The following is a 20,201-nucleotide window of genomic DNA, read 5'->3' as shown; positions in this document are numbered from 1 at the left end:
TTGGAAACGTCTCCAGAATATGAAGCAGTCAGACTCCATGAGGTAATATTAGACGTGTGGTATTGCAGTGATAATGTGGGAAGTCTGTGAGTTTTAAAACACGACTGGGAGGCCAACCCAACACATAATTTCTCTATGGTGAAAAAAAATCCATAACCGTTATTCACCGATAAGATGAACTGATCCCTTGTCAAAGGAATGTGGAAATTCAACTGCTGGCTCAATTCTTCAACTGGAATCGATGATCACTGCCTCGTGCTCATTTTGAGCATGAATACATCTGCTCAATTAACCGATAAGACTGAGGTCATGATCAATAATTTATTGTGAATATGAATATATTTTAATAAATTTTGTTTCTAAAATTGACAATTTGTATTTAGCAAGAGAATCCTTTTTGCCTTATTAAATTGCTGGTTTTACTAATGGAAACAGTCCACTTAGGAAACACACTGAAAATATGCTTTGAAAAGGACATGAAAGAACCTCGTCAAGTATTCAACCAATAAAGTCGTTAGAATGGTGTTGTGGTTAAATCACTCAACTCTCATTTGGAATGTTGCAAGTTCAAATATTGGTCAAGGTTCGGGCTCAAGCCATCACCCTCCTGGTGTCAATAAAATAAATACAATGGTCAGGGATTGATTTTGGCAAGAGTTGAGCTCTAGGAAATAAATTAATCCCTCCACATAGCATTGAAGGTCGTAGGGGTTGTTTAACCATACTTTAACATGAATAAATATAAATATAGGAGATACAATTATATGGTTATTCAAAGCCATATCAAAGTGTTTTCACCCTCTAAACTAATATTATGAGGCACTACTTTTCATTCCAGGAACTGAGGAATGTTAAACATTTCTTTGGCTTGGACCAGTTTGTCAATTGGACAACCGCTGTTCACTTTCAACAGAGAGTTTTTTTGTATTTCATTTTGATTCCTGAAAGATGAAAATGCCTAGTCACCCTCCGACGAATATGTAAACCCAAAGCCTTCAAATTGCAATCTGTAAACTCTAACCACAGTGCCACCCTGCCACATTACACTATACTCAACTCAAGGTCAACGGGTCATAGCTGTGAATGCTGTTGACGTTACCACACCGCAATATTGCTTCAATTCTTTTGTTAGATCTTGTAGCTGTATCAAAGTCAATGTCTGACCTCCAAAGTCTGCTGTTACGGCATTTCAATATCAGCTGTTAAGTCTTCACTTTGGCTACCGACCTCTGGGTGCCATACCATTGCCATGCTGGGTAATGAGACCTCCCCCAATCCTGCACACATGCCCCACCAATCATAGCCTTCTCTTCCTCATTGCATCTATAATGAGTACCTGCCACATTTAATTTAAGCAAATTAGTTGAACTATATTTCTTTTTGCCAATGCACCATTTTTTTTTCTTACTGGGAAAACACCTCTTAACTATTGTCACTCAGTACAGTTATAGTTGGATGGTAATTGGCGTGATATCATGTGAGTAGTGCAATACGTTTCCTGGCTCATTTCCCAGCCACTTGGATTTAACTAAATTCATATTTCTAAGTGTGGCATTACCAGCAGCTCTGAGGTAAATCTGAGTTTTCCCTCCAGTATATTTAGAGACAATGAAAAAGACGCTTCTTAGAGTGTATGTGCCATTTTAGAAAGTAACATGAAAAACATATAAACAGCATATTTATGCGATTTTATATGAAGGTAGAAAGCATGCTGCTGGAATGTGCGATTTCCAAATATGGCTAAGGACTCATATAAACAGGCACCACCCACTACTCATTTGACTATGAAGTCACTTTGAATTTTTGATCATCATTATTTGCAAGAATAGTATATATATAAAATAATGCCACTTTTTAAAGTCTCAACACATTTACATGAATGTTTGTCAATCCGTGACTGAATAACAACACTTGATTGAGTTGGAACAGAATACAGTTGTACAGAAGATGCAATTTCTTTTTGTACTGATGAATTTGAATATTTTTTTGTCATAATTATTTTTCCTGTGCATATGTTTTTACTTGGGTATTAAAAAAAACAATTACACTGTAATAAAATAAAACATGTGTGTGGTAGTGGCCATCTGTTGGCCAGTAGTACGAGTTACATATTTCTATGGCAGGAGGCAGATTTTCCATAGAACACTGCTGTCGTTAAATAATCAATGAGTTTTAATTGTTTTTATTGATTTCTGATGGATTGCCACAATGGGAAAATTGACTTCCGACCTTGATTTGAACTCACAGAGTGTCCAACTGTGGGTCAAGCTCTCTAACCGCCCAGCTAGTTACTTACCCATACACATTTACACACACACATATTCATTAATATGCAGTCGTATGTTTTACATGATTAAACAAAACTAATTGTGACACTGCATTGGCAGTGGTACACAAGCTCACAATCAACAACACAACACATTCATCAATAATGCTGCCCTTAAATTGAGAATATATTTGACAACGTTTTCGGCAGTGGCCCTTCGTTTTAGTGTATCTGTGTGTGAGCATCGGCCATTTCCCATAAAATGTCTCCTATTATATAACTTTTTTCACGGCATCATTATTGATAAATGTTTTTGTCGTTTTATTTTTTTTCATGGAAGCGAACGGCAGACAATTACAGAATATGCGTTGATTCAAAATTCAAGCTAACATGGAAGAACGTTCTTGTGCACGAGCAAACTCGTGGACTGACATTCTTGATTTCTACCACCGCAACAGGTGGTTTGGACTTCTTAGAGACTCCGCAATGTTCCTTGCTGTCATCGCTAAGTAGAGAGACATCTGCTACTCAATTGTTTAAAAGCTTCGGGGGAGCAGCGGACGAGCGAATCACTTTCAGTCTGCAATGACAGCCGTATCGATTCGAGTGAGTGTGCGAATGGAGCAGTGGCAGAGAGGTTAGCACGCTGCGCTACGATCCCAGTGACCAGCGTTTGTTTCCCACCTCTGTACATCAGTGAAAGATGGTATGTGAATCTGTTGTGAGATACCCCTAGGTAGACTTAAACCGGTAAGGGTGGCCAGGTGTGGTTACTAATGACACAGTAGTATGAATTTCACATTGAGATGGTAACAGGCAGTCCATCCACAGGGATTGTTAAGTGTAATCGACATTCAAAAGGACAAAATCCCATCTGTTTAACTCTATAGACTGTTGGGGTAAGTGCTGTTGGTGAGTACCTATAAAGGCTGCCACTAAAAGGGTGGTGTGGTCAACACGATGGTTGTCTCCCATTGCTGATGTTTACATACTAACTCAGGTAGTTATTTTAGGCTGAGTGTACCTAGAGGAAGCTCAAACATGTTCACATAGCATTTGCCATTGGTGTTGTCCATGGCAGGAAAACAAACCTATGTTGTTACACAGGTACACACAGTGAGAGACAGAAATATAGTTTATTCCAATTTTATAATATGGCACAGCAATATATTTAGTAGCATTATTACAAAATAAGACTCCACCAAATACATATTTGATACTAGCAATAAACGCACTAACCATAGTTTACCCTTCCACACTGCAGTCCGCTGTTCAGACGAGTTGCTTTCTAAGCCAAGGCTGTCTTATTGCACCAGGGTAAGTGGAAAGGCTGTAGAGCATAGCGTGACATGGGAAGCCAACTTATTGCTCTGCCCACTGGACCAATTTTGAGTCGGAAGAATTTACAAACGCACGTGTGCCGTGACCAGTTCCTCACTGAAATGAGATTTTAGTGGGGCACTGAAGATCCCCGAAAATTGACGCACAACGAAGGCCACCTCCTAAACACGCCGGCAGGATATTTTCCTTTCCCAGCAAGCACAGCATTAAGCCATGAAATGCTCACACCACCCGCATTTGTTTTCGAAATCTGGTGATGACCCAGATTGTGCGACGCTGTAGACTGTGTAATGCTCTTAGTGGTTTTGCATTTGCACTGTTTGTAAACACACGTGCATTCATCAGTGTGCATAAAAATGGAGCGAATAAGACTTTAGCACATCTATACATGTAAAAATGTGATTGGCAATAGTATACACAGTGGATTTTTTTTTTATTGAAGACATTAAAGGAATTATTGCGAAGGCAAATTTACAAAAGCAGAATATTTGCTTCCAAACATATATTTTTCTTACATCTCCCCACCTCTGTCCAACCAGCTATATAAATGGGTCGTGCGTGGTGTGAGCAAGTGTGGGTACTCCTCCACCTCTTTCAAGACATTTGGCGGGTGTAAAAGAGTAGGCCAAATACTTTCTAGGACTCCATATAGACTCCCTATAGTGGAGGCCCTTTCACGAGCAGTTGTAAGGGCTGTACCTTTACATTTTGCTGATAAATCGGGGTAGCAGGTGGCGATTGGCACAGACCAATTTAAGACCCTATTATCACAGCAACAGCTTTGCAATCCACGGCTCAACATTGGTCTTTATAGATGTCTGTAATATAGTCCCAATGTGGCAATTTCCTCCCCTGTGACCTCCTGAACTCTTGACCTCTCCAGTATTTGCCCTCTAACGTTGCACTTTGGGGATTCCACTGGCTGTCAATCCCATGGATGTAAACACAATTGTTCTACCCGAAATGGATGTGAGAGTAAGAGCAAGAATGGCAATGCTCGATTATAGAAGACAGTAACATGGAGGAGAAAATTGTGCATTTGACTTGCCCATGGACAGAACACTCAGTGATGATGCTGAGTATTAATATAAACTTCATTCCAGATTACTTTTTCGAACCATTGTATTGGCTTTTTCATACAGCCCAGTCATGCTGTGGCAGAAAACTCATTATTGTAATATTTAGAAATTGTGAGTTCAAATTCCAATCATGAGTTGGCTAAGCCCACTATTTATCCAGGATTGGAATACCATTTTATGGGAGGTAAATAGCAGTTGTCACATTCAAAGACTGGCCCTGGCCATGAGAATATGGAATGTCCTTAAACTTGCCAATGGAGACAAGTACTGCCTAATGCATGTTTTAGCAGTGAGGCACATTAGTTGTGTTCTTTTGGGGAACTCATAATTATTTGGCTTCATTCATATATGGTTCACATCTTTTATGGAATGCAATTCTTTGACACGAAATATTATCAAAATGGTATTGCATCCGAGTGTAGTCTATATCCCTAGCTATTTAATGTATTTCAGGTTCTACTGAAAACACAACGGAAATCTGCGCAGCATGACTGTACAGAAATATATGCATTAGAACGGATGCTTTATTAATGCCCAGTGCTTTGAGAACACCGAATCTGTTCTTCCAAAGCTGAGCAAGAAGGAACGCAATGCAGGAGCAAATGAACAGTGGCACATATACACTACAGTACTTTCCTGCAATTGTAAACAAATCAACGTAAGTTGCATCACATATGGTAGTAATGCTTACAATCTAAAAAAAACTCGCATGAACTTAAACAAGTTGGCCTTAAAATATGTGTCGTGCTATGTTTCATCGAAGGTTCGATGAAACATTGAAACCCTCCATTAAACGTGAAGGCAGTGGCTTGGAGAGATCATTATGATTATGATTTCACTTACAAAATTAAACTATATCTGTTGGAAACATTCAATTTAAATGAAATGTATTCGTGGTAAGAGCAATAGGCGGCCCTATTAGCAGCTTATAAACATTTGCCTGCATGTGTTACCAATCAGTAGACAAATCTGTGAAATGTAATTTGATTTCGATGGTAAAACTGATAAATGAAGGGCAGGCACGATATCATTCCATTTAACAGGGGCATCAATATTTAAACATTGACTTTTTAAAGGCCTGCCATCAGCCCATCACACATTTAAATAATCTTTACCTCTATCACATAACCAAAGCCGAGGTGAAAGCGAAACTGCATTTACAAACATTCTCCGTTTGTGTCCGTTTCTTTTCCTGCACAGGTACAGCATTATTTAAACAAAAAATAGCCTGAATGTGTCAATTTTCAAAAGCTTAAAACTATAAGGATTGCAAAAAAATAAAATAAACGTTTCCACAAACCACGGCAGTGTGGATCCTAGCTATCGATAAAAAAACTCCTTAGCATAATAATACATGTAATGCATATAGTGTCTAACATACTTAACATTACATCATGCATGACTTTACAAATTTAATTTCATATATTTCTTTTTTATTTCCATGACACAAATGTTTTAGCTGTAGTTGATAAAAAAAATACTTTATATTTAGAAATCAGTTAATGTATCCGATTTAGACAGTTACAAGCTTTGATACAACGCTAATGAAGGTGACATCATAGCTTGAGCCATGATGACATCATGATCTTGCTGAAGAAAACTTTTCACATGGTCTCTCACTGTAAGTCTGTCAATCTGGCTGGCCTCTCTCTGAACAATGACTGTTTAATACTATGGTAGCATAATTTACATGTTCTGTTGCAAACCAGTGCTAACGGTGATATTTGTGCACTATTAACAACGCACTAACCGGCCAGGTGCCCCTGTGGTAGAGGATGCACACTTAAATCCTGGTTGGGGATTGACTCTGCCCATCATCCCTCTAGGGTTGATAAAAATGAGGACCAGTTTGTTGTGAAATCTGTAAGCAGGAGATAATCACTGCCTCAATGCTCATTGGAGGAGGAAATCACTTTGACTTCACCAAGGCTATCCCGTAACTTGTTTTCCAGATGTATATTTAGTGTCATATTGTTAATATTTGATACATATAAATATGTAAATAGATTTTGACTTAAAACTTTTGTGACTGCAGGAATTCATATTCTTGGTTCTTTTGGTAAAAACATGTAGATAGAAAATGTAATAAAAATAAAAAAAATTGAAAATTAAAAAAATAATAATAAATTGAAAATAATAAAAGCAAAAAATCCACGACGTTTCGATCGCAACACAAGCGGTCTTCATCAGGCGTCTGATGAAAATTGCCTGATTAAGATGGCTTGGTTGCGATCAAAACGTTGTGGGTTTTTTGCTTTTATTTTCAATTTCATTATTATTTTTTTTATCATTATTTTTTTTTATCTACGTGCCTTTACCGAAAGAACCCAGATTATGTAAATAGATGCATCCAATATATAGCATTGAGCCAGCGAAGTTATAGCTGCACTAGCAAAGGCAATTAGGTAGATGCAATTGGCAACTGCTATGCTTCAGTAATTGCGCCAGGCTCATCTCCAGTATTTTAAGAGGGGGTATTCGATTGTCAAACAATAAGCGTCCAGGGAAGAGTAAGAGAGACTGGGGGAACGGGTGGTGGGGGGAGGTGATGGCAGGTGAAATCGGGTTGGAACTAGCATTGGTGGCGTCGTGAGCCTTGCATCGCGTGTCAGTGAGGCAGATGTGTTTTGCCGCAAGAAATCTCTCACTTTTTCGTTACCTGCGGGGGAAAACAATTCTGCACGTTTGAACCATACTGACAAGTGATCGGCATAGGACTAAATAATAACAAGCCTGTTTTAACTCGGATTGAAAGTGTCTCCTTGCTAAAAATATTGTGGGGCGGTAATTTGTTACATCTGCTTGTTGTAGAAATCCTACAATTCATATGGCTAGATACAGGCTCTGGAACAGATGAACACTGTTGACTGACTACTCAGTAGGTGCCCGTGATTGTATTGGCATTAGAGAGATGATGGACTCGACGGATTTGAGCTCGCAACCTTATGATTAGGAGTTACGACCTCTAGACTCAACACATGGCCTGCTGACTTACAAATGTACTGAACAGCAAGGCACGTATTTTTAAAATGATAAGTACAAGCATTTCCTTAATTAAACGATCCTGTGTATGCATGTGCATTGGACGTCTTCCGAATCGTGCGTAGCTAATTGTGATAATCGGAGGTGCCCATCAACTGCAAGTTCAAAACCAAAAATAAATAATGGGCAGGGTCAATATTGTTGAGCATTCTTAGTGATATAGCATTTATGAGTATGAAAACAATTATTACCGGTTTGTTTGCGGAATGTTGATTGCTGAAAAAGTAACACTGGAGTTGTAATATATATCTTATTGGTTTTTTTGGTAAAGTCACGTAGAAGGGAAATAATGAAATAATAAACACAAAACATAATAAAATAATTCTCACGACGTTTCGGCCACAACGCAAGCAGCCGTCCTCAGGTGAAGAACAGGTCTGTCGGAAAGACAGCGTCTGAATGAACACCACCAGGCTTGGCAGCGTATATTTTAGCTGGGTTGGAGGGGGAAGAGCGTCTTGACAAAGGGATTTACATATCAAGAGGAATTTAGCTAATTTATGGGAAATGCAGATATGGGATTAGTCGTTACTTGTGGAATGCGTAGGAGGTGGGCGGGGGGTTTTCATAGTCATATTATGCCTGTGCATTAGGCAGGATTAGCAGCATCAAAGGGAGGGAGTAGGGTTAGCATTAATAAAGGGATGGAATGTTAATAGTATGGAGCTGCAGCAGCTAAACCACCACGTAAAAAACTAAAATATAAACTACATCAGTATCATCAATATACTGAATATACTCTCCAATAAGCTGAGCTACTAACAGTAAGTCATACATTACAATTCTATGTCGCAAAAAATATAATATGCCTCCAGCTAAACTTTTTTCTCTTATATCACACGGGTCTACCCCGTACTATATAATGCCATAGACAACCCCAACATTAAATTATATACTGTATTACTATACACCACCCTATACCTTAGACTATACATTGTAATATTACACTATGTATTATTCTACCCACCCTACTGTATACCACACTGCTGTATATTCACTATACAATTACGATACTATATATTACCTTATACATTATATTAAACATTACACTTTTATACTATTTATTATTAAACAATCTGCTATACACTATACCATTGACCGCCGCATGAAAGGTACTAAGAGGAAGCAACAAAATATGTCAATGGGAGAGTGGTGGTAGGAGACTTGCAGCGGAGCAAAGAATCCATTCCCTGCGGAGAATAAAAGATATATAGTCAATGCCAGTGAGTGGACTGTGGTCTGAAAGTCACCGTAAACGTGAACACAATCAGTTAAGATCCTAAATGGTTTATTACGTCCTTCCAATGAATGCTGAGCCAGAATCCATCTTCTCGGTTGAAATTGTCTCTGTGTTTGTATATTTGGATCGCCTCATGAACAAATCTCTCATGGTAGCCAGATGGCTTGCAGAGAACCTCTGTCTTGGAGAAGTCAATTTCATGTGAGCCCACTGAATTGTAACAGTGATCTGCCATGGCTGAGGTGTTTGTCCTACCGTGTTTCAGGTCTGCTTTATGTTCACAGATGCGGTCCGAGACATGTCGTTTGGTTTCTCCAATGTAACTGCTACCACAGAGGCAACTTAGTTTGTAGACGCCAGGGTACTGTATGTCTGGAACCACATCTTTTACAGACGGGACCAGATCACGGATTTTATGTACTGTGTTGAATCAGACCTGGATTTTGTGTTTAATCAGGATTTTGGAGATCTTTTTTGTGACCCCAGCAATGTAGGGTAAGGTGATGGTTTTGAAAGGCTCCTCAACAGGATCCTTCTTGATGGTTGGAGTGATGGCTTTGCGGACTGTGTAGTCGGAGTAACCATTAGCCTTAAGAGATTGGCGTACGTGCTTGAGTTCACTGGCAATGTGTTCCTGGTCGGAGATGCATTGGGCTCTATGGTGTGGAGTCTTGATGAGGGAATTCTTCTGGGATGGATGGTGGTGGGAATTCGGTTTTAGGTAAGCATCCGTATGGGTGACTTTCCTGTAGACAGAGTGGCTCATTGAACCATCAGGTCTCCTTTTAATTAGGACATCCAAAAAGGGTAGCTTGCCATCTGTTTCGACTTCCATGGTGAATCTGATGGCTGGGTGTATGGAATTGATGTGGTCAAGGAATTGGTCTAGAGCAGGCCGGCCATGTGGCCAGATGACAAAAGTATCGTCTACGTACCTCTTCCATAAGGTCGGGCGTAGAGTGGCAGTCTGGATGGCGTCAGTCTCAAATTTCTCCATGAAAACGTTGGCTACAACCAGAGATAGGGGGGAGCCCATTGGGGTACCCTCAGTTTGTTTGTAGAAAGTTCCATTCCAGGTGAAGTATGCATTGGTTAAGCAGTGTCTCACCAGGGGGGTACCTCAGTATATTTTTAAAAGCCTTATGAGAATGCTTTAAAAAATAACATAAAAATACCTATGCAATAAGAATTACATTGGCATTGTACTCATCACTAATGCATAAAGGGAATATGCGTGGTGTTTAAAAAAATTATCTTGGCAGATCTCGAGTAATGCATTAGGTAAACAATAAATATGCAAGATTGACACTCCAGTAAACGTGCAAACACTGAAATACATCCTTGAATAGTTTGTACAATTTAACATATATTCTTGTTGTCATTTGATGTATTGTCATTTCCTGATTATTATTTTGATACATATTAAAAGTGCATCTAGATTATGCTGAAAGTGTTCAAGTTTTGCTATTAGCATAGCATGACATTTAATGCAGTTTAGAGGACATTGGTAATTGCTCTGGCTCATTACCTCGAATAATAACACCAAGTGACATATCTTGGTGTTTGTGGAATGAACAATACGGAAATACTAAATAAAAAAATAAACGGGAACAACAGAGATGCATTACATACATTCTCATTCAGCTTTATATTCATTAATGTTTAGTACTCTAGCAGCAACCTCCACTGTCAACAGTGTGAGTGTCTAAAGCGAGGTGCAATGATTACTTGGCAGCCCTTTAATTGGTGGAAACCCACCACCAGCGCCGTCGTCGCCCTTTACGAGTACCATCACCTATTACACCGCCCGATCTCACTCGTCGTCGGAGGTAGAACTGAAAGTGATGACGTTCTTAACCACTGCAACCATCCCTTGCCACCACCTCCCTCAACCTTTGGTTTCTTTTATGTTACCATCTAAAAATAAGTCTTTGAGTGAAAATTTTCAATTTAGAAAAAAATGTGTCTGGTTCTGTCATTTATTGAATAGGTGCTTAACGAATTAGCCATGATCCACAATGAGACGACTTAAAGTATGTGCACAATTACATTATGCACCTTTGTACATATATTTTGCTCCTAGTTGTATATTCAGTTTTGCAAAGTTCAGATGCCTTGGGTCGGTTGATATTCTAATTTTTTTACATACCAACAGCGGTTGCCATGTACAGAAACTGGATTCCACCATAGAAATCTGAAATCTCCATCACAGATTCTGGACCATTTGATGCTCTTTGACTTTGAATATGAAAAGTAAAAACAGCTGTTATTTTAATAACCATGCATTCAACGAAGAGTTATGTATTCTGGCTATTTAAAATGTTTTCTTTCAGTAAATTAGCTTAGACAAAATGTCGTAGCACTGAGCAATATACAACTATTTCAATATTGGCTGAGAATACCGACATATTTTGTGTTCATTTTATCGACCCTAGATGGATGATGTGCCAGAGCGATACAATGGCATGTGCTCTTTGACACATGCCTAATATCAGGGCCAAATCTTGATATTGACTGCAATGCTGCTAGTCTGACTTTTAAGTGTATCAGTGTATAGTACAATGCAAGACTATCCATACCAATCCTATATTATTGTACTCTATATTCCTATCATCTTATGAACAGATTTATATTAAATCAAACGATGACGACAAAACGAGGCGAGATAGAAGTGACTGCGAAATTATTTCCTGGAACAGCGTTCAGGCTGAAATGAAGTTATAATTCATTTTTTTTTTATCCTAGCCGGAAATAGCATAGCTTCCCTCAAATGTACATTGTATCCATTAAAGGTATCATCCATTATTAAGGCGTTAGATATCTTGTCATGGCATGACGTCGCAACCATCCACATGCGGAATGTGGCAGTGGAAGCCCGGCCCAATGGGGTCTACACCAGCTCAACACATAGGCATCAATCGCTGCAAGCGTTGGTGCAGAGACGCTCAGACTCGCAGCCTCCCGTGTGCAATTAAAACCCCCGCTCCAGTGGGCTGTGCACGTGTGTACACAAGCATGTGTGCGTGTGAATCATTCCGACTGCGTGTTAAAAAATTACATTCTGTGTACACGCTGTTACTGCAGGGCATTTGGATTAGGATGGGCGGTTGATGTGGCCTTGTGGTAGCGAGTTTGGCCGCTTGTTGCAAAGGTTTACGGTTCGATTTTCAGCGGCCGCCCTGGTTATAACTGCGAGTAAATTAATAAAATAATTTGAAACGCGTCATCTGCTTTACAGCGGGCGTTCAAAAAATCATGTGACACCATTCGCAAGAGTAGACCAAATGTGTGCTGCCATCATGGTCCCAATTTGCCAATTTGAAATATTACCCTAGAATTCATTCTTTGGATTAATTAATCCCATCGCCCCTTACTGCAAAACATACTTACGGCGAGGATTTGGTGGGTAAATAAGCATACAGATAAATATAATATAGCGTGCCTATGTGGAATTACATCTCTGAATGTTAAAGTATTAAAATCTGTGCTTCTGTTGGTGACAGCCAGCTTAACAGCCTTTAAAATAGTGTATATTTTTAGCCTGCAAAATGGTAAGCACAAGCCTGCGCACATTTAGAGACGTGCTCACATCCAGTCAGCCATGACCACACAAGTATACAAATACCCACACACATTATTGATCATAACAAGGCAAAGATCCCCAGTTGAACCTTACACACTAATGGGGCAAGCATTGTTAGTGAAGCCTTATTAAAGCTATGACTATACATGAGTGGGTGGTGTGGCTAACAACGTGCCTGGTCACCTTTGTCCAGTGGCTGGTGTTCTCAAATTGCAACAGGTACATATTTAAGGCCAAGTTAACCGAGGTACGGTCCAGGGCAATTTTAGATCTTACTTGACAGCGATGTTGTGAATTGCTGAATTTAACCCAGATTTCAAGGATCCTACTGCATTACATGCACACTCAACACGGCACCCTGTAAAGATCAGCATGGTATATAAGGTTAGTGGTGTGGCCATTAGAACACATTGCTACCTTTGTCTATCCAGAGTTGATGATTACATGCACCAGCCATTCATTCCAGGCAGAGTTCACTTTGGGGAGGTCCAGGAGTGGGTTATAGACCATGTTACGCTGATGTTATCGATGACAGGGAATAGAACCTGGGCCACTGGGGTCATAGTGAAGTGCACGAATGCTCTAACCACTAGGCCACATATACTGTATAGATCCCTACTCTTTGGTTCCTTCGGTAAGTCATGTAGGTATAAAAAAATCTAAACAAAATAAAGTGATTTATTTTGTTTTATTTCTATCTACGTGACTGACCGAAAGAACCAAAGAGTATGGATTCCTGCAATCACGAAAGCTTCAAATGAAGATTGTATAGATCCCCTCGTATTTTTTTTTTTAGAAATTGCCGTTAATGAGCACCTATTAATTCCAGTACAAACAATAATACACATATATAAATAATGATGCCCCGTATATATTTTTAACAGACTGTTGGATAAAATGCTGTTAGCGAGCACCCATATGAAGGCCCGCAAAGGAACAAGATGGGATGGGATGGCCAGAACCACACCCGGCCGCCTTCGTCTCCCTAGTGGCGAAATGTACACACCGCACCAGATACTCATTTGAGGCTGAGGCGACATAGGGGAGCCCCAGGACCAGTTCAGATAATCGTCACTGCTGTTGGTGATCATGAGCGAGAATCGAACTCGAGTAGCCACTGCTCCTCACATATAAACATACACACACACGACTAGGAGCTCAGGTGCATGTCCAGTAGCTCCCCTCCCCCCCGCTAGAACTATCCCTGAGGTCTATCACTAATGGTGTGGAGGGGGGGGGATGAGAGTGGGGAAGCATGTGTCCACTCCCGCCCCCAGCCCAGATGAAAGGGAGGAGCCCTTCCCGAGTGGGAGACCTCATTGGCAGTGGACCAAATGGGGGGGGGGGGCTTAGAATGGGCTGAGATGCAGCAGCTGAATCGCCTCTGTCTGTTCCTTAAGCATCAGCGACGCCCAGCGGCCGATAGAAAGAACGCCGTTCTCAAGGAATTGCATCCATCCACAGTCACGCACCATCATGATATCGACTGATGCAAACACCACGGACCTCAAAATTCGGAAATGGCATCGTTGATTTGAATCGCACTGCCGAATTGCTGGTCAGAGGCAGCCAGATGACAGCTGGTACCTAATTGTATTAATAGGCAGCCTGCGTGAATCTTCCAATGCCTGCAGAGAAACACTCAGCTTTGGCTGCAAGGGCACATGAACAGATGCCAAACTACCACCGAAGCGAGCGCACGCACACACAGACACAGAGGTTCCAATCGTCAAAAATAAATGTCGACATGCAGTGTCAGGCCATTTCAAATTGGAAATAGCAACGGCAGTAAATTATTAAAGGTATTCTATTGCCGTGATGATTTCATACACACAGAAACACCAAGATCATTCATAAAATGCAATGTATGTTAATACCCACAGACAGTTTCACACGGACCAACTTGATTTCTGTTGGGGGTATTCAGCCAGTTACAGAAATGCCTTATTCCGATGGCTGAAGTCACTCAATCAGGGAAATTCGTGTTTCCATTGCTAAGAGTGTAATACGAAGCTCTTCAGTATTTCACAGACATCTTTATTAGACACTGACTATTTAAGGGCATGCAGTGTATGATTTCGAAATACCAGAACATCTGAGTACGTAGCTATTTCAATTCAAAGACTATTTTAACGCCGATGCCAGCATTAAAAACGGTTCTTTGTAAAAATCAGGGTTTTTTGTGTCAAATTATTTCCAATCAGTCATGGGAGTACCTTGGCGTTCCCAGCCATCCATGACTGAAAATGCTCTGACGGCACTGTTTCGGTGTTTGCGGATGGGGCTTGGCTATAGGGCGGGAAAATAGATTAGCGGATTGAGTGTTTGCTTTGCAAACATGAGATTGCAAGTTCCAATTCTGCCACAAGCATGCTTGCAAGGGCAAGATACATGTGTGCCCACAGAGTCCTCTTGGTGAAATTGCTTGAAGAGAATATTTATAAAATAATGAGTTCAATATATAGGATGCGATGTATACACGAGACACGTGTTCACACGTGTGTACACATCGGTGCACGTGCATAGATGTATGAATGTAAATATTTTGAACGCAGTGTTATTCATGACGCCTGCTATCTATGACATCCAGAGAAATTGATATCTGTAGCTGAGCAACTGCTGCTTTCTGATAATTTCCAGACAATAAGGCGATGAACCAGCATGATGTAGAGATAACCCGATAAAAGGTTAAGCTTCATATTAAACATTTTCGGAGACAACTGAAACCGTGCAGAGATTCTGTCCTGTTGCCTGCAAAACTGTGATCTTTTTTTGGTTGTTGTTGTGGATGCTTAAATGGAATTCCTGTTATCCACAAATTTACTTGTGGCCACTTATATCCCAAGTACATTTGATAGATTAAAGGTGGTTTATGATGTGTAAATGTATACATATATTGAAAAGTGGAACTAATGAATAATATTCTTGGAACGCTGGCAGTGCATAAAACATCTTACGAAAATAAATCAGCATATTTCTTCTTTCAAATCTATATGTGAGGATATACACAGAAATAGTGGACCAATTACCTTGGTCAACATTTGGCCATAGCATGTGAATTGTCACTTCTGTGCCAGATCTGGTGGAAACCACATTCAAACAGTATTGAGGGTAGTCAGAACTGTGGACGTGAGTGAACACGCGCGCGCGCTGTTCGCAACCATCTATTAAGGTCCTAATGTAATGCAAGTGGATGGGGTGCTCATTGCCACACCTGACTGCCTTTGTCTCCCCAGTTCACACGCACACACACTGCATTGGGTGATCATTTAGGACCGAGTCAACCTAGGCAGATCAAGTTTCTGGGATCATACGCACTGCATGTGAAGTATTACACCACCGCAACTCACACATGCACACAAAGACCCACCCCCCCCCCCCCCGTATAGTCTCAACAGACTTTTGGGGCAAGTGCTGTTAGCGAGCAACTATGAAGGCCGGCACTACAAATGAGGGGGTGGGTGGCCAGCACCACGCCCGGCCGCCTTAGCCTCCCCCGTGCAGATGTTTTTACACACCGCACCAGCTACTCATTTGAGGCTGAGTCGACCTAGAGGAGGCTCATCACCGGTTAAAATAATCGTTACTGGCGTTGCCCGTGAGCGGGAATTAAACCCGGTTCGACGATTTCACAGCGCAGCACGCGGTTACTCTATCGCTCCCCCACGAACATGCACATGCACACATGTGCACACACAGGAAGTGAGTGCTACTCTAAGATGTATCCTAGGGTTATAAATGCAGCTGTTTGCTCAGGCAGCCTAAAGTGATCATGTTTGCTTACTGCTTCCCTGAAAGGAAAAGGTTTTTTTCATTATTCATTTATTCCCAGCCTGGGGCAGAGGCATATGCAGGCACATCCCATATGAGTGCAGATCTCTTGTGATGTATACAAAATAAGGCTTGTGAATATGGGATGACGGATTAGGAATAAGCGGTTGTTAAACTTGATTTCCAATTGTAAGCAAAGGCCACGAGGTTGCATATTGCGAACAGCATCTGCACACGGGCCAACATTTCTCAACAAGACGAGGGTTCACAGAAAGCATCCACATACACATTTTTTTGATACGAACTAGAATTAATTGCCAAAGGAAAATTGTAATTAAATTTCACCATAATTAAGAATGGCTCATGACCACATTGTATTCATACACGAAGTTGATATAGGAATTCTGGAACCTGTTTATCCAATGTTGTAATGTAATATGTAAAGAGAAATCTGTGTTGCAGACACAATGTTTATATTTCACCCAAAATGCCCTCGGATAAAGGGAGGTCTGGCAACGTATGTGAATCTTCCCTATCCATTACACGGTCTCATTGGGCTCTACCATGACTAAAAATAATACATTCTATATGTTAATAAACACATATACATTCATACCCGCGTAATACAAACGTAGCTACGCACATACACTGCCATACATGAATGCATCTACACATTCATCTATAGTTACATGCGTTCATCTTCTGATAAGCTATGTTAGAGGTATACTCCTGTGGTGTTTCTAATTCTGGAGTACATTGCTAGTTGGTTGTTTTTTGTATTATATTGTGTTTACATTGTAAGCATATGAATAGACTGCGCTAAACAAAGACTTTTCTTTAATTGTAAAACGCACACGCAGAACCAAATATGTAGCCATCTGACCCTGCATAATCGCATTATTCATGCGAGCAGCAGTTGTGGAAGCACAGGCAGGGTCATCTATTAATTTTCTGAACAATGTGCATTTCCCTAATGGTGAAAATGCATTGTCCGTGCTGAATGTTCATGTAGACATTATGAGCCGTGAATAATTCTGTCAAATAGTATGCGGATCAAAACTCAGTATAACCTGACATAAGTGCATTGCAAATCCAGTTGCATTAATTAATCACCGAGTAGCATACGTTAATAGTTTCTAACTGACAATTTACCTTTTGAACTCGATTTCCTAAAACGTTCTTGCATATTTCATAATGCACAAATGCGAAATATGAAAATCATAACAATTTTGTCGGTCAACATTCTACAGCAGAATAGATATTTGCAGATGCGCACCCACGCTTGTACGACACACCATCATAGCTATAATCTGAGTGTGAGCGAATATACGCTGATTGTTAAAGGCATCACTGGAGTTGCTGCTTTCTTTGTTTATAATGCAAACCCATTGACCTACCATTTGCACTCCAGCCATGCATGTTGAGAGGCATGCAGGGCTGGCCATGCATGTACTGTATACACATTCATTACATCGATTCGGGGACAGGAGAGATGAAACGTGCGCGCATCTTAATTCACGCTTCTACGCATCTCCCTCTTCATCTTTTGTCCACGTGAGAGGTCAGATTCTAGCACGGAAATCCCACGGAAATGCTATTCTATCGCAAGCATTCGGTGGATGTGTGGGTGTCTGTGAATGCATATTGAAGAGACTGACTGACTGCCATATATCTCGGGCTGCCTGTTGAAATGAATGAAAGTCGGGAGAAAAACAAATATTTGGTGCGGAATTGCAATTATATCATATCTGAACGCCCTGTGTGATGTGGTATCTAGTTGCGCGTGCGTGCGTATGAGCATGAGCACACACGTGTATTTATACACACACGCACACATCGCTCTGTACGATATCGCCTCTATATTATAGAGCACGTTTTTTCACACGGGGACAACAGATGTCGCATTATTCCTTGACAGATTCGACTCGAGTCACATGAATGTTGTCCCTAATGAATGCGCACATCACCGCTTGGGTTTTTGATGCGTACGTCCCTGTGGTGCGAATCACAGATTTGCCCTGTAATCGCGGGGTCTCCAGCACACGTGCCTATTTTAACATCCCCCCCCCCGCCGTCCCCGCCTTTATAGGACTCGATTAATTTTAACCAACATGTTTGTTTTTGGACAATATTCAACTACCCGCAGGTGTAATTTCTGCATAAGCGCAATTCCATGAGTCAAAGTGCGTGTTGGTCCTGGGATGTAAACAAACGATGTGTGGGGAAAGTCTAAACATAGCCGGCCAGGAACTCTTTCGTTTAACGTTTTATTTTTAGAGGAGAAAAAAAATCACCATGCCTCCTTCTGTTTATTGCTGCCTCTGACAATTTCTTCAGCAACCGAATGTGATCATAGAACGCTCGCTCCTCAATTGACACATTTGACGGATCAATTAAAACACAATCACTAGTGATGATGCACAGCGGTTTGACACCAGTGATGCGCGCAACGTAGTATTTACAGCCCCCCCCCCCTGCCAACGTTACAGCATGCTATCAGATGCGCACACTTTTAGCGGACGACAGATGGGGAATAAACACATAGCAAAAATAACCCTCTTCATTTTCTAAACAAGAACTACACAACCTGAAAAGAGTTGCTGAGATTAAAGTGCTATCCTAATTGTGTCGATTAAAAAAAAGACGTTGCAGCTCACCGGTCTCAATGAGGAGGGCAGCAGTGATGAATAGCACGAAAAGCTGGCAGTGTAGGATCCCTTCCGACATGGTTGCACGGGAAAACCAACGAGCAGATCTGCAAATTGCTAGAGAATGAGAGGAGCGTTATCCCGATGTAGACCTTTGGAGGTGGTGGTCCTTTTATGAGCGAATCGCACATCTGTCCCTTTGCATCCTTTCTCCATCCCAAGGAGCAAACCATTATCGCCCGGGAGGCAGGGGGAGACGCTACTTCACGATTGGAGGATGGGTTGGCTCAGCGCACCCGTTCGGCGGGGGGTTTTTGGGGGGTGGATATTGGAGCAATGCTAGACGGGCGCATTTGCGAAGGCACGCGCAACGCTTTCTCGTGCCGGCTACGCATACAGATGCGTACAGAGAAGACGCAGTGACATTAACTGTGGTGTGGCAACATCTAACTCCAAAAATAAATAATGCGAGTACATAAACAACACACGCTCATAATACACACGAAAAAAGGTTTTCTATTAAGCCGTAATAATACACAGAGGTTTTTTTTTCTTTTCTTATAGTTCGACTGTTGGGACAAGTGCTGGTCGTGATCACCCACGAAGGCTGGCATGGCACATATGCATCTGAGAGCGTGACATAGCCAGAACCTTCGACGCCTTTGGCCGCCTTTCTCTCCCCCGTTGCTCATGTCCACACACTGCACCAGTCGAACTAAGGGTGACTTGAGCAGGATTACAAACCACGTGCCACTGATGTGCGTGACGGGGACTCACAACCCATGTCAGGATTGTCGCGCACCGTGCTAACCACTCCAGCATTACTGCCAACAGGTACACACGCAACACAAATACAAAGATCACCCTTATACACCAAACAGAGTGTTGGGGCAAGTGCTGTTAGCGTGTAGCGCATATGAAGGCCGGAACGGTAGACGAGGGGGGGGGTGCTGGGTGGCATATGCACGCACGCACAACGAAGCAAAGGAGGCTGCTACATTTTGACAGCTTTCGAAATAATTGCACACCGCGGAGCGTGAGGTGGCGCGCGCTCCGTTGTAATCGGGCTCTAGGTTGTGAAGACGGTGGATCAGTTGAGGATCCGCGCAGGCACTGGATCCGTACGCAGCAACGTGCTGCTATTGTGGTATCGCTCATCGTATCGCGGGCAGCATATGGTGAATTGATTGGTCTGGGTGTGATTAAAATAATAATCGTGCAGGGAAGCGAG

General features: G+C 41.4%; 1 protein-coding gene across 2 annotated transcripts in view; it reads right to left on the bottom strand.

Moving 5' to 3' along the window:
* Nucleotides 1–19,193, bottom strand: part of LOC144943006 (cell adhesion molecule 2-like) — a 131,700-nt gene extending 112,507 nt beyond the window's left edge. For both annotated transcript variants that reach the window (XM_078870128.1, XM_078870129.1), the window contains exon 1: nt 18,980–19,193. In XM_078870128.1, the coding sequence (XP_078726254.1) occupies nt 18,980–19,049 (70 nt within the window). In that variant the 5' untranslated portion in view covers nt 19,050–19,193. The remainder of the gene's footprint in view (nt 1–18,979) is intronic.
* Between the last annotated feature and the right edge of the window lie 1,008 nt (nt 19,194–20,201).

The sequence above is a fragment of the Lampetra fluviatilis genome, chromosome 29 (assembly GCF_964198595.1).
Source record: "Lampetra fluviatilis chromosome 29, kcLamFluv1.1, whole genome shotgun sequence".
NCBI classification, from domain to species: Eukaryota; Metazoa; Chordata; class Hyperoartia; order Petromyzontiformes; family Petromyzontidae; genus Lampetra; species Lampetra fluviatilis.
Note: the sequence above shows the minus strand (reverse complement) of the source record. Positions and strands in the feature narration are given on the sequence as shown.